Genomic DNA, 12,410 nt, shown 5'->3' with positions numbered 1-12,410 from the left:
TCGCTGCTGGGGGCGGCTCAGGGCCCCGCCCGCCCCGCGTCCGGCTCGTGCCCCTCCTAAAATGGCGGCCGCCGGCGGAGCGGGCAGCGGCGGGGTGAGTCCGATCACGTGATTGGATACCAGCCACCCGCTTCCCTCCTCTCAGCCGCCCCTTCCGGGTCGCGTGACAAATACCGCCAATCGAATGTGAGAACAGCGGTTACTGACACCTCCAGTCAGCCAATGGCCGGCTCTTGTGCGGAAGGCGGGAACTGCCGAGCCGAACACCAAATCCGAATGCGGCTTGCCTGAGGGGGGCGGGGTAACGCTGGAGAACCGCCTCCTGATTGGTCATTGTGCAGACCGTGGCACTGCTTTGATTGGCCTGCCACACACGAGGCCGTACGCCTTTCATTGGCCGGCGCCGGCGAGGCGCCTTTTTATAGGCTCATAAGTCCGAGGCTGCTTCGTCGTGATTGGCCCGCGCGGAGAGTGGGCGGGGTTGTCTCTCGGCGGGCTCCTGTGGCGGCGGGCGGCGCTGCGAGGCCTGGGCCTGCGGACTCCATCGGTGAGGGGCCGCGGCGGGGCGGCGCCATCGGGCCGCGGGGCCGGGGGGGATCGGGCCGGGGGGCAGCCCCCGGCCTGTGTGACCCACTATGGCCGGGCTGGGGGGGGTCGGCGGGGCCGCAGCCACCGGATCCGTCCTGGGGGGCGGGGCTTATCCTGGCCCCGCCCCCTGAGCCCCACTTCCGGTTCAGGGCTGCAGCCTGTATCCCCTTCCCCCCCACTGGGGGCGGGGCGGTGTCCCTGGGGGCGGGGCCTGGCGCCCCTGGGGGTGGGGAGGGGGCCTGTTCTCTGCCGCCTAGGGGGGCGCCTGGCCAGGCCGTGGCAGGAGCTGGGGGTGCTGGTAGCCCCCAGGGACCGGCCTGGGGGGGTCCCCTGGTGCTGGGGGAGGGGCCCTAGACCCCAGGCTGCCCCCCTACCCCCGCCAGGTCTCTTGGCCCCAGACCCTCCCCCGAACATGGCGTCTGGCTTGGCCGGAGGCGGTGCTCCGGGGTGGGATTAACCCCAGTCCTGCGCTGCTGGGATCGCTGCCTCCAGCGCCTCGCACTGGTCTCGCCCCCGCCCCGGCAGCGCCCGCTGGGTGGGGATCGTCTGAGGCTGCGAGACCCCCCGGGTCACGTGGCTGCTGTGGTCTTGGGAGCCGGCAGCCGGTTTCCCCATTGCGCGCTCGCCTCGATTTACCGCCTCTCGTCTCTTCTCCGCAGACCCCGCTGTTGCGAAGTGCCGAGGGCGATGGCCGTCCCGGAAACCCGCCCCAATCACACCATCTACATTAACAACCTCAATGAGAAGATCAAGAAGGATGGTGAGCGAGCTCCCGGGGGAGTTCTCGCCTGGAGCTGGCCATGTGGGTGGCTGGGCTAAGGGGCTGGTACCGGAGCCCAGCGCTTTGGGGAGAGGCCGGGGCGTGTCTGGAGGACTTGCTCTCCCAGCCCCGCTCCTGCTCGCCTGTTGCTGTCTGGCCGAGAAGGACTGGGTACTGAGGAGGGATAAAAGCGACTGACGCGGGGGGTGAGAGCCTCTGTCTGAGGCTGTAGGAGTCGCCCGGTCGGCGTCCAGATCCGTGTCTGTCTGATCGTGTACCTAACGCTCCAGTTCTCTCCCCTAGAGCTGAAGAAATCCCTCTACGCCATCTTCTCCCAGTTCGGCCAGATCCTGGATATCCTGGTGTCCCGGAGCCTGAAGATGAGGGGACAAGCCTTTGTCATCTTCAAGGAGATCAGCAGCGCCACGAACGCCTTGAGGTCCATGCAGGGGTTCCCCTTCTACGACAAGCCGATGGTGAGTGCTGGGGGCGGCCGTCTGGCGGGTGCCGTTGGAACTGCCCGAGCGGCTGCTTGGCCGTGCTCCCCCTGACGAGCTCTCTCCGCCCCCAGAGGATCCAGTACGCCAAGTCGGACTCCGACATCATCTCGAAAATGAAAGGCACCTACGTGGAGCGGGACCGCAAGCGGGAGAAGAGGAAGCCCAAAGGCCCGGAGACGCCCGTGGTCAAGAAACAGATGCCTGGGGCAGCAGCGCCGGTGGCAGCCGCAGTGCAAGGAGCTGTCCCCGTGAGTAACGTGCGCAGCGTCTCACGCAGGGCAGTGGCTGGCTGGCAGCCGGCGCTCGGGGCCTGAGGGAGCCTTTCCCAGCGCAGCCGGCATGGTCTCTCTCGGGCGGCTCTCAGGAGTGGACTGAGTCTGGCCCCAGCTGGCTGTGGTTAGCGTCCGGGAATACCAGGCTCCGCGGCCAGTGCGGACTCTGATGCGGATGCCAGGGCTGTGCCCAGGCAGCCCACGAAGGCTCCGGGGCAGGTCAGCGCCCAGGATCGTGCTGTGAAGCTGGGCTCTCTCTCCCCTGTAGGGAATGCCGCCGATGAACCAGGCCCCCCGCATGATGCACCACATGGCCGGCCAGCCTCCGTACATGCCCCCTCCGGGTATGATCCCCCCACCCGGCATGACTCCGGGAGGACTCGCGCCAGGGGCCATGCCCCCTCAGCAGATGATGCCTGGCCAGATGCCGCCTACCCAGCAGGTGAGTATGACAGAGCTTGGCCTGGCTCCAGCTCCTTTCCAGAGCGGACTCAGCTGTGTGGGGCAAACCTCCCTCTGGGGGTGGGGCTTGGGGTAACCGGGCCTTTCCCCTCCACGGTACTGGCTCCAGTGGGGAGCGGAAGAGCACTCGCGAGCTTGTGTGGGGGTAAGTCCTCGTTGCTCGCCTCAGCCGAGAAGCCCGAGATGCTGAGTCCCAGGGGATTCCTCTGCATGGAGAGCAGGGGGGAGGGCGGCCTGGCCTGGGCACGGCCTCTGCTGCGTGCGTCTGGCTGGAGCTGCCCTGCAGGGGTCTCGGCCCGGCCCTCCCCTCCAGGCGGCGCTTGCTGTGTCTGGGCTCCCAGCCTGACCCCTCTCTCTCCCCCTCGCAGCTCTCGGAGAACCCACCCAATCACATCCTCTTCCTCACCAACCTGCCCGAGGAGACCAACGAGCTGATGCTGTCCATGCTCTTCAATCAGTGAGTGTGGGGCCTGAGGGAGCCGGGAGGGCCGAGTGGGGGGCAGATGGTCCTGGGCGGGGGGGCGGATGGTCCCAGGGCAGGGGGTGGAAGTGGGCGGTCTAAGGGAGCAGGGAGCATGGTGCTTGTGAGGCCAGCAGAGGGGGGGTGGGTGCTAGTGATCTGGGGGCCTGTCCCCTCTAACAGCCAGGTCCTGCCTCCCCCAGGTTCCCGGGGTTCAAGGAGGTGCGCCTGGTGCCCGGGCGGCACGACATCGCTTTCGTGGAGTTCGATAACGAGGTGCAGGCCGGAGCTGCCCGCGACGCCCTCCAGGGCTTCAAGATCACACAGAGCAATGCCATGAAGATTTCCTTTGCCAAGAAGTGAAGCGTGTGGTTCCCCCCCCCCCCCCGCCCAGAACGGCCCCCTGGGCCCAGAACTGTCCCTCCCCACTCCCCCGTTAGTCTGTTCTGAACCAGTCCCCCCCCCCCCCCCCCCCCCCCGTTTTTTATCAGTTCCCTGGAAGGTAAGTCTGCCCTCAGGGCCAGCCAGATTACCAGCCCCAAACTCCCCCATTCCCCTGAGCCTTGGAACTGATGGTGTGGAAGTGTCCCCCCTGCACGCCATGCTGCCTTGCTGCTCAGAGTGGGTAAGTGACTCTGGAGCGCCCCCAGCTGGTGATGTCTGCGGCGAGCCTGGAGCTGGTTCATGGCGGGATGGTTGGTACAGGGGGTGGGGGCGGCTACTACCCTCCTGAAGCATTGTACCCAGAGTCTGCTGCTCAGACATTGCACCTGGCGCTCTCTGTTCTGTAATAAAAGCTCCTTTGTGACCCCCTGTGCCGCGGCTGGCCCGTTCCTCGCTGGGCTCCCCGGTGGGGTGGGGTGAAATCGACCTGCCGGATTCTCTGTGTGGGAGTCTGATTCCCTTAAACCCCTGTCCTGAGAGATGGCTCTGAGCCAAGCCCTCAGGCAGGGGCGGGAGCTGAAGGGAATTACTCCCAGCCCAGTGATTGTGAAATTGGTGAATTCTGGGCTTACCCCACCAATATCCCAGAAGGCTTTGGGGGGGGGCTTGTCTGGTCCGAGCAGCTTGTCCCTGCTGCCTTTAACACGGAGCCTAGAGATGCGAGGATGCACGGCTGCATGGAGCATCGCATGCTGGGAGAGAACATGGTGAAGCGGGTGCCTGGGAGGGGTCATGCGCCCAGTGCGGAAGAGGGGCTGGGGTTTGACTACTGAGGTGCCCCCCCCGTCCCCCAGAGGTGACTGCCTACCTCTCCATTGGCTTCAGAGCTAGTCTATTCCCCCCCGGCTGCCTGAGAAGAGCCCTGCAGTTGCTGGGGGTCAGATACTTCCTAGCAGCCCCCCGTGGGTGGGACGCATCCCCAGCTCTTGGCGGGGGGGAGGGGGGGGTCTGATGCGTTGAGTCACAGAGCACAGGAAACTGGCGCTGGCACCAGCTAGTACTTGTGCCACGTAGTGACCTGGTGCCATCTGCCTCAAAGTGGGATCCTACCGCTGCCACAAGGAGCTTCTGAAGTGGGGGGGGGCTTCAGGGGCCTCCCCCTCCCACACAGGGCTGGGGGTGCGGGGGAGCTTTGACAGTGCAGCTTCTCTGCAGGGTCCTACCCCTCTGTGGGCCTCAGCTGTAGTGAGCCTTGGGACAATGGGCCCAGTATGTTACCCGAGAGCCGGCCGGCCCCGCTCGCCCTCGCTCCCGGCTTGAGTTTGTGGCACTGGATTATTTTAAAAAGCGGAGTGGAAGGGGGCAGAGAATTCGGAGCTGGTGACTTGGCCATGCCCCACTGCCGGGGGATGGGATTCTGTCTCCCCCCCCTCTTGCGCGGGCTGGCATGAAGACTCCTGGTCTGTTGTGGACATGCAGCCACCTCTGGGTTGGACCGAAGCAGCCGTGCAGCAGCAGTACGCGGTCGGAGGCAACCGGCCCTATCCCGGGAGAGCCCCAAGGCCAGAGAATGGCTTTGCCCCGGCTGGTGTCTGGGACGTGCATCCCCGAGGGCTGGGGGAGCGGGAATGGTCAGGACGCAGGGGCGACATTCTATCCAAAACCTGGCACCTGCTCCTGGTAGCATGGCCCCCCCAACAGCCGCGGGGGTCCCCCATCGGCAGCACGGCCCCCTACAGCAGCTGTGGGGGTCAGCCTTCCCTCAGGAAAGGGCGCCCCCTAATGCCAGCCAAGGCTCGGCGCCGCCATGGGGGCAAGGGGCCCCCTGCCGGAGGAATTGGCACCTGCTCTGCCCAATGGGGTGGCTGCTCCAGGAACTCCGAAAAGGGCTCAGGGCGGTGACTAGAAACACAGCTGGGGTGGGCCGGGCTGCCCTCCCTGTGGGGGCAGTCTGAGCCCGGGGCGGCTGCATTTCGCCCACCATGGCTACCACCCGGCTGTGGGCCCGGGCCGCTCTGCTGGGCGCCCTGCTGGGGCTGGTGCAGGGGGACCGGCGGCTGGGCAAGCTGGCCGAGAAGAAGCTGTGTGCAGACGCCGACTGCAGCCGTAAGTGTGTGTGTGGGGGGCACGAGGGGCTGCATGTGGGGTGGTGCTGGGGGGCCTGGCTGGTGGCACAGGGCAGGCATGGGGGTTGAGGGCCATGGTGTGGCGGTGGGATAGGGCAGGGCCATGCTTGGGGGGACTGGGGGGTGCTGGTGGAGGTGCAGGGCCTGGGCCCAGGGAATGACCCCTCCCCCCCCCCCGCTCTGTCACCCACCCCCCCCAGATCCGATCTCCATTGCGGTGGCTGTGCAGGATTACATCGCCCCCGACTGCCGCTTCGTCCCCATCCAGCGCGGGCAAGTCGTCTACGTCTTCTCCAAGCTGAAGGGCCGCGGGCGACTGTTCTGGGGCGGCAGCGTGAGTGGCTGGAGGCGGGCGGGGGGTTTCCCTTGACTCTGCTGGGGCATCAGCTCCCATCCTGGTATCATGCCCCTGGTGGAGCGGGACCCAGGGCCACGCAGAGGGCTGGGCCTGACCCCCGCAACCCCAAATCACCAGTGCCAGCCCCCCAGCACCAGATCCCATCTCAGCCTGGTGGGCTCCTGTGTGACATTTGCTGGGTCTCCGGTCCTGGGAGGGGCCCCATGGGCAAGGGGGTGGGGGTTGCCCCACCCAGGCTGCAGCTCTGTGGGGGAGGGCTGATGTTAGGGGTCTTGGCACCCCAGCTTAATCTCCTCCCCGCAGGTGCAGGGAGATTATTACGGGGAGCACCCCGCCCGCCTGGGCTTCTTCCCCAGCAGCGTAGTCCAGGAGAACCAGTACCTCAAGCCGGGGAAGGTGGAGGTCAAAACCGATGTGAGTAGCCAAGCCGCAGCAGGTGGGCACCCAAGTATTGCTGGGGGGGAGGGCTCCCCACACCGCAGGGGGGCTGCCACCACCCAGAGACCACAGCTTGCAGAGCGACTGGCCCTGGGGTGGCTGGCATCTTTGCTCCATGCCTAGGGCACCGAGCTGGGAGTAGAGACTGCAGGGGTGGCAGATCTGGGGATAGAACCCAGGAGTCCTGGCCCCCCAGCTCTACCCATTAGTTCCCGTTCCCCAGAGTCCTGGCTCCCAGCCCCCCAGTCTAGGACCCCCTCAGCTTGTCTCCCCCATTTGCCCGTGTCTGATCCCTCTACTCTCTCTTCCCTTCCAGCAATGGGATTTCTCCTGCCAGTGAGTCCTGCCTCGGGCCCAGCTGCCAGCGCTCCGGCTCCCGGCACACCCACCTGGGCCCCATGACTTAGTGCTTGGCACCAGGCTGTGGTACTGTTCCCGAGCCCCGGGGTCAGGCGTGACTTTCCTTTGCTGTAGCAATACTCCCCCCCCCCCCCCCCCCCCCCCCTCCTCCTCCTTTGCACTGGGGCTTCTGGTCCTGGGGCAGCCCCTGGTAGCTTCACCCTCCCCACCCCCTGCCTGGGCCGATCCTAAATAAAGCCCCCCTGCAGCAAGCGTGCTGGCCCCTGTCTTTCCCTGGGGAGGAAGCAGGAGCAGTAGATCTCCGGGGGGGGGCTGCAGCTGTCCACCTGACTGGTGTGAAAAGTGAGTCCCTTCTGGCTTGGGTGGGGGCAGCCCGGGGCTTAAGGGGAGGTTCTCCCCCCCCCCCCCCCCCAGGGTCCAGCGGGGTGGGGGCACTTGGGAACGTTCCTGGCCCCTCTGGCTTCCCCCCTCGGATCCGGGGCCCTGCTGCAGAGCCATCCCCCCGGAGCAGCGGGCTGGAAATAGAAATCTCCTTCATCCACCCTGCCCCAGATTCTCTGCTGCCCTGCCCGTGCCACGCGCCGTGGCCCACCCCCCCGCAGCAAGGGCTGGGTGTGGCTGGGGGGGATTTCAGATTCCCTGGGGTGGGGCTGTGGGACAGAGTGCAGCTCCTTTATCACCTGCCTGCTCAAAGTGAAAGCAGAAAAGAGAGTGCCCCCCCCCCCTCCCCGGGGCCCTGGAGAGGCTGGGTTACCTGGCAGGCTCAGCAGAGGCCATGCCTGAAGGAGACCTGGAGGCAGGGTCCCTTCTAGCTCATGGCAGGGGGCACGTGGGGGTCTCCCTTGGGCTGCCCTGGTGCTGGGGCCAGAGGCTGTCAACCCCTGCCCTGCTAATTCCCCGGGGGGCTTGGGGGCTTAGCGAATGTCCCTGCAACCTTTCCGGTCTGCACCGCCAGCAACAAAGCCGGCAGGTCCCCGCTTTGGGTCTTGGCACGGGGACTAAGAGCAGCCTGGAGAACTGGGGGTAAAGGTGGGGGGTTTCCCTTCAGCTGGTGCCTTTCCTCTGCCTCTGGGCTGCTGGGGCTTTGGGTGGGCCAGCGCATGGGTCTCACCTTGCAAAATCTGGAAGGAATCCAAAAAATGGGGGTGGGGGGAGTTGTAGATTTAGTGTGTATGACGGTAGCAGCTAGGGCCCCCACCCCGAAAGTGGCCCCCTGGAGGCTGAGACCTGCCCCCCGTCTCTGGCAGCTGGTTGTCGGGTTGGTTATGGGACCTGCAGAGCCGATAAGCAGCTCTCTGAAGCCAGGGCCCTGCCTGGAGCCCTTTTGACCCGGCCCTGGAATCGCGCCGGCACCGGATCCTGTTCCCAATAACAGGTGCCGCTCTCTGCACACGCGTCCGGCTTCTTCCTGGTTTTGCTCCTGGTGCATGGAGGAGGCGTGAAGCCCCCATAGACACACTGCGGCCGTGTCCCAAACTCATGGGGGAGGGGGGCTCGGCACAGACAACCCCCCCCCCCGCTCCTCGGCAGAGAGGAACCATTTTCTATTAACGTTCAACAGGGTGGAGGGTGTCCCCGGGCTGGGGAGCAGCCCCCCTGCGGCTCAGGGCCGGGCAGCATTGACAAATGGTCTCACGCTGCGGAATCAGCCAGGGGGGGCAGGCCCCACACCCAGGGGGGAGGGGTGGGGAGCATTGGGGCTTGGGCCCCAGAGCCATGGGGGGGGGGAGTATCAGGGCTCAGGCTGAGACACGGGGCCCAGACCCCACCAGGTGCCCGGCATGTGCCCAGCTCAGCCAGGGTCCCTGGAGTGCCCGGGCAGGGGCAGCTGGATTCCCAAGGTCTGGGCAGGGACCCCCCCCGCGTTAGCCCATTTTCCTCCCCCCTCCTTTTGCCCCACCTCCTCCAGCATGCAGGGCGTGTCCTCCCGACTAGTCTCCTCCCCCTGGGGGCGGGGCTATGGAAAGGAGCCGGGGTATAAACCCCCGCGCGGGGCAGGGCGCAGCGGCTTGGAGCGCAGGGCGCACGGGGGCGCAGCCGGTTCTGGAGACCCCCCCGCGGCTCCCGCCTCCGCCCCCTTCCCGCAAGGGGCCCGGCCCGGGCCGGACCATGCCCCCCCTGGAGCTGCTGCCCGGGTACCCGCCTGCGCCCCCGGTGCCCCCGCACCGGCCCCCGCCCGGGCTGGAGCTCCAGTGCGTCCTGCTGGGGGACGGCGCCGTGGGCAAGACCAGCCTGGCGGTCAGCTACAGCGCCAACGGGTACCCGGCGCGCTACGTGCCCACGGCGCTGGACCGCTTCTCGGGTAGGTCCCGCGGGGGGCCCCTTCTCCAGCCGCGCTCCCCCTGCCTGGCCCCCGGGACTCCCTGGAGCGCTCGGTCCTTCCCCCCACATCCCCTCGGAGGTCTGGGAGTGCTCTGCCCCCCTCACTGCCCTGAATGGGACCCCCGTTATACTCCCCCTGGAGACCAGTGTCAGGGGTCTGGGAGCCAGGACTCCTGGCTTCTCTCCCCAGCTCTGGGAGGGGAGTGGGGTCTAGTGGTTAGAGCGGGGGGGGGGGGGGCTGGGAGCCAGGACTCCTGGGTTCTCTCCCCAGCTCTGGGAGGGGAGTGGGGTCTAGTGGTTAGAGTGGGGGGGGGGGCGCTGGGAGCCAGGACTCCTGGGTTCTCTCCCCAGCTCTGGGAGGGGAGTGGGGTCTAGTGGTTCGAGCAGGGGAGGCTGGGAGCCAGGACTCTTGGGTTGTGTCCCAGCAGTGGAAGCGGAGGGGGGGGGGGGGATAGCGGTTAGAGGAGGAGGGGGGGTTTCTGCCAGCTCTGCCACTGACCTGCTTTTGAGAAGCGCAATGTCCCTGGGGCTGGGGGGAGGGGGGAGCATCTGGCTACAGGGGTAACAGTCTCTTCCCCTTGCAGCCGTGGTGCAGGTGGACAGCGCCCCCGTGAGGCTGCATCTCTGTGACACGGCGGGGCAGGTAAGAGTCCAGCTGGGAGCTCCCTTTAACCTTTTCCCAGCAGCTGTTCAAACCCCCGGCACGTCTGAGCACGTCAGCCCGGGAGGTGCCGGGGAAGGTAGCAAACCTGCCGAGCTCCGCCCTGTGGCCCCCTGTGCACTGGGGCTCTGTCCCTGCTCTGGGAGGGGAGTGGGGTCTAGTGGTTAGAGCAGGGGGGCTGGGAGCCAGGACACCTGGGTTCTATTTCCAGATCCACCTCTGACTCCTGGTGCGGCCCTGAGGAAGTTTGTTCTCTCCCTGGGTCCCAGCCCCCGCATCAGGGACACTGGGACAACCCCCCCTCCCCAGCTGAGGGTGACTGGAGGCACTCACTGCGGGCTCTCCCTCCCCTTCCCCCCAGGACGAGTTTGACACGCTGCGGCGGCTCTGCTACACCAAGGCAGACGTCTTCCTCCTCTGCTTCAGCGTGGTGGCCCCCGCCTCCTTCCAGAACGTGGGGGAGAAGTGGGTGCCGGAGCTGTGCCGGCTCTGCCCCGCTGCCCCCCTGCTGCTGGTGGGCACCCAGTGCGACCTGCGCCAGGATGTCCAGGTGCTCATTCAGCTAGCCCGGCGCCGGGAGAAGCCGGTGGCCGAGCCGGCGGCCCGGGCGCTGGCCCAGAAAGTGGGGGCCGTGGGCTACGTGGAGTGCTCGGCGCTGACCCAGCAGAACCTCAAGGAGGTGTTTGACACGGCCATCCTGGCGGGGCTGCGGCACGCCGAGGCCCGGGGCCGGCGGGCGCGCAGCACGGCCAGCAAGGTGCGGACACTCTCCAAGGCCTGGTGGAAGAAGTACGTCTGTGTGCGGTAGCCGGCGCCCCCGCCTCAGTGTCCCATGGGGCACCCTCCACCTGGGGGCTGAAGGGCGCTCTGCAGCGTGGGGGGCTAGGCTGAGAACAGACAACTCGATCCAGGTGTGGATTCAAGAGCCTCCGGGTGTTTGCCGGCGGGATGGAGACAGGCCCCGGGCCCTGCGGGTGGCTGTGCCGGGCTCCGGACACCCCCACCCTGGCCCATGTGGGTTGTGCTCCTGGGCTGTCAGGCTGCCTGGCCCCCCCAAAGGGGTCCAAATTCAGAGCAGGGGGTGGTTCCAGAATCTCATCCCTCCAGCTGCCTCCCTGCAGGACAGTCTGCCTCGGCTGAGGGTGGGGCACAAGCCCCCCCAGCACAGCCCTTTTTGCAGAGGATTTTGGTTTGTGTGGGGCACGGAGGGAACCGCTGCAGGAGGATCGCCCCGCTGGACTGGGGAGGGGCAGAACCAGCGCCCCCAAACCGGCCCGGCCCCACGCCTGGGTTTAAACCCTCCCCCTCGCTGGGCACTTTGCGGAGGGGACTGGCCGGGGCATGGGGGGGGGGCGTACGGTGGGGGGCTCAGCCGGACCCTCCCTCCCCCTCGCAGTCTCTAGGCGGGGTCAGAACCAGCTGCAGCCGCGGACCGGAGCTTCCTGTGGGTGCGGTAGGCTGAGGGGGTCGGTCTCTGGGGGGCTGCGCCCGCTCGGGGTCCTCCCCCACCCGCTGCTATGTTTGCACTAGTATAAAAATATCCCTGGCCGAACGGGGGATTTGCCCAGGGTCCCCTCCCACCCCATGGCATGAGAACCCCATGACAAATCCCCCTTTCACCCCCTCCCAAGGCCTTAACCCCTTCCGTGCCAGCCGTGCCCTTGGGCGTCCTGTGCCCTCCCACCGGGAGTGGGGTGGGGGGCTCCGGGCTCTGCGGGCAGCCGGCAAAGGGCAAATGGGCGATTTTATCCCCTTTGGGGGTGCAGAAACCTGGCTGCCCTGTGTAGAGAGGGGGCTGAGATCTGTCGCCCCACCAGCAGCATGGTCCAGTTGGCCCCAGGGTGGGGGGAGTGGTGTTAGCAAAAGCTGGGGGGGGAAGCAGGGGGTGGGCTGCTGAACTGCCCCTTACCCCCAGAACTGCCCCGAGCTCTGCCCCAGGGCTGCTGGTTTCTGATCCCAGTGGGGGTGTGTGTGTGGGGGGGAGTTGTCACTGCTGTTGTGATAACCGTGGGCAAAGCCAGGGGTCCGTCCATCTGTTCTTTCTTTTTTTTTAAATGTTTTGAACCAATAAAGTTTCTTTCCCTGGTGCAAACGCTGTGGGAGCTCCCCCGGGAGCCGCTGTGTGTGTGTGTGGGAGCTGAGCAATGGGGGGTCGATCAGTGCTTTGAAGGGGGGCGTACAGCCCCCCCCGAGCCTAGTGCCCCGATGACGCTGGGCACAGCCTCGACCCAGCTCAGTTCAGGGGCTCGGGACTGGGCGCTGCACAGACCCAGGGAGATCTCAGGGCCCCGTCGGGCCGGGTGCCACCAGACCCCGGCCGAGATCGGGGCCCCGTCGGGCCGGGCGCCGCCAGACCCCAGCCGAGATCGGGGCCCCATCGCACAGCGCTTGGTGCAGATGCCCAGGGAGCTCCCCGGTGCAGACCTCAGGCCCAGGGAGATGCAGGGACTGGGCCGAGCTGGGCTGGCAGGCTGGCGAAGGGCTGGAAGTGGACTCCCGGCGGAAGGGGCAGAGGGCTGCTTGTGCTCTGGGCGGGGGAACCGCTGCTGCCCTAGGCAGGGCGGGTGCTGGCTCAGGCCCAAGGTTTGCAAAGAGCTGGAGAGGTCGGGGCTCTCGGCACCACTTGCTGCCCCTCCCCTGGGGAAGGCCCCGAAGGTGAGAACCGGCAGGTCCCCGACAACCAGCCGCCCGTGTTTGCCCAGGGTGGGTGAGCAGTTCG

General features: G+C 67.0%; 3 protein-coding genes across 3 annotated transcripts; all 3 read left to right on the top strand.

Moving 5' to 3' along the window:
* Positions 1–469: 469 nt before the first annotated feature.
* On the top strand, positions 470–3,446 carry SNRPA (small nuclear ribonucleoprotein polypeptide A). Its single transcript, XM_054009709.1, has 7 exons — positions 470–547; positions 1,248–1,348; positions 1,652–1,824; positions 1,920–2,096; positions 2,389–2,562; positions 2,951–3,039; positions 3,246–3,446. Exons 2-7 carry the CDS (start codon positions 1,276–1,278, stop codon positions 3,403–3,405), a joined length of 846 nt encoding a protein of 281 aa, XP_053865684.1. The 5' UTR covers positions 470–547; positions 1,248–1,275; the 3' UTR covers positions 3,406–3,446.
* Positions 3,447–3,513: 67 nt separating this feature from the next.
* On the top strand, positions 3,514–6,849 carry MIA (MIA SH3 domain containing). Its single transcript, XM_054009715.1, has 4 exons — positions 3,514–5,532; positions 5,753–5,886; positions 6,214–6,324; positions 6,665–6,849. Exons 1-4 carry the CDS (start codon positions 5,409–5,411, stop codon positions 6,686–6,688), a joined length of 393 nt encoding a protein of 130 aa, XP_053865690.1. The 5' UTR covers positions 3,514–5,408; the 3' UTR covers positions 6,689–6,849.
* Positions 6,850–8,622: 1,773 nt separating this feature from the next.
* Positions 8,623–11,783, top strand: LOC128826437 (rho-related GTP-binding protein RhoU-like). Its single transcript, XM_054009708.1, has 3 exons — positions 8,623–9,010; positions 9,615–9,673; positions 10,053–11,783. Exons 1-3 carry the CDS (start codon positions 8,668–8,670, stop codon positions 10,497–10,499), a joined length of 849 nt encoding a protein of 282 aa, XP_053865683.1. The 5' UTR covers positions 8,623–8,667; the 3' UTR covers positions 10,500–11,783.
* The last annotated feature ends 627 nt before the right edge of the window (positions 11,784–12,410 follow it).

The sequence above is a fragment of the Malaclemys terrapin genome, chromosome 20, assembly GCF_027887155.1.
Source record: "Malaclemys terrapin pileata isolate rMalTer1 chromosome 20, rMalTer1.hap1, whole genome shotgun sequence".
NCBI lineage: Eukaryota > Metazoa > Chordata > Testudines > Emydidae > Malaclemys > Malaclemys terrapin.
Note: the sequence above shows the minus strand (reverse complement) of the source record. Positions and strands in the feature narration are given on the sequence as shown.

Bases quoted from the DNA above. Each gene is read 5' to 3' on its own strand.
- SNRPA (XM_054009709.1), top strand. From the start codon at position 1,276: ATGGCCGTCCCGGAAACCCGCCCCAATCACACCATCTACATTAACAAC. The intron at 2,097-2,388 runs GTGAGTAACGTG...TCTCCCCTGTAG, and splicing joins CAGTGCAAGGAGCTGTCCCC to GGAATGCCGCCGATGAACCA. The intron at 2,563-2,950 runs GTGAGTATGACA...TCCCCCTCGCAG, and splicing joins AGATGCCGCCTACCCAGCAG to CTCTCGGAGAACCCACCCAA.
- MIA (XM_054009715.1), top strand. From the start codon at position 5,409: ATGGCTACCACCCGGCTGTGGGCCCGGGCCGCTCTGCTGGGCGCCCTG. The intron at 5,533-5,752 runs GTAAGTGTGTGT...CACCCCCCCCAG, and splicing joins TGCAGACGCCGACTGCAGCC to ATCCGATCTCCATTGCGGTG. The intron at 6,325-6,664 runs GTGAGTAGCCAA...CTTCCCTTCCAG, and splicing joins AGGTGGAGGTCAAAACCGAT to CAATGGGATTTCTCCTGCCA.
- LOC128826437 (XM_054009708.1), top strand. From the start codon at position 8,668: ATGGAAAGGAGCCGGGGTATAAACCCCCGCGCGGGGCAGGGCGCAGCG. The intron at 9,011-9,614 runs GTAGGTCCCGCG...TTCCCCTTGCAG, and splicing joins GGCGCTGGACCGCTTCTCGG to CCGTGGTGCAGGTGGACAGC. The intron at 9,674-10,052 runs GTAAGAGTCCAG...CCTTCCCCCCAG, and splicing joins TCTGTGACACGGCGGGGCAG to GACGAGTTTGACACGCTGCG.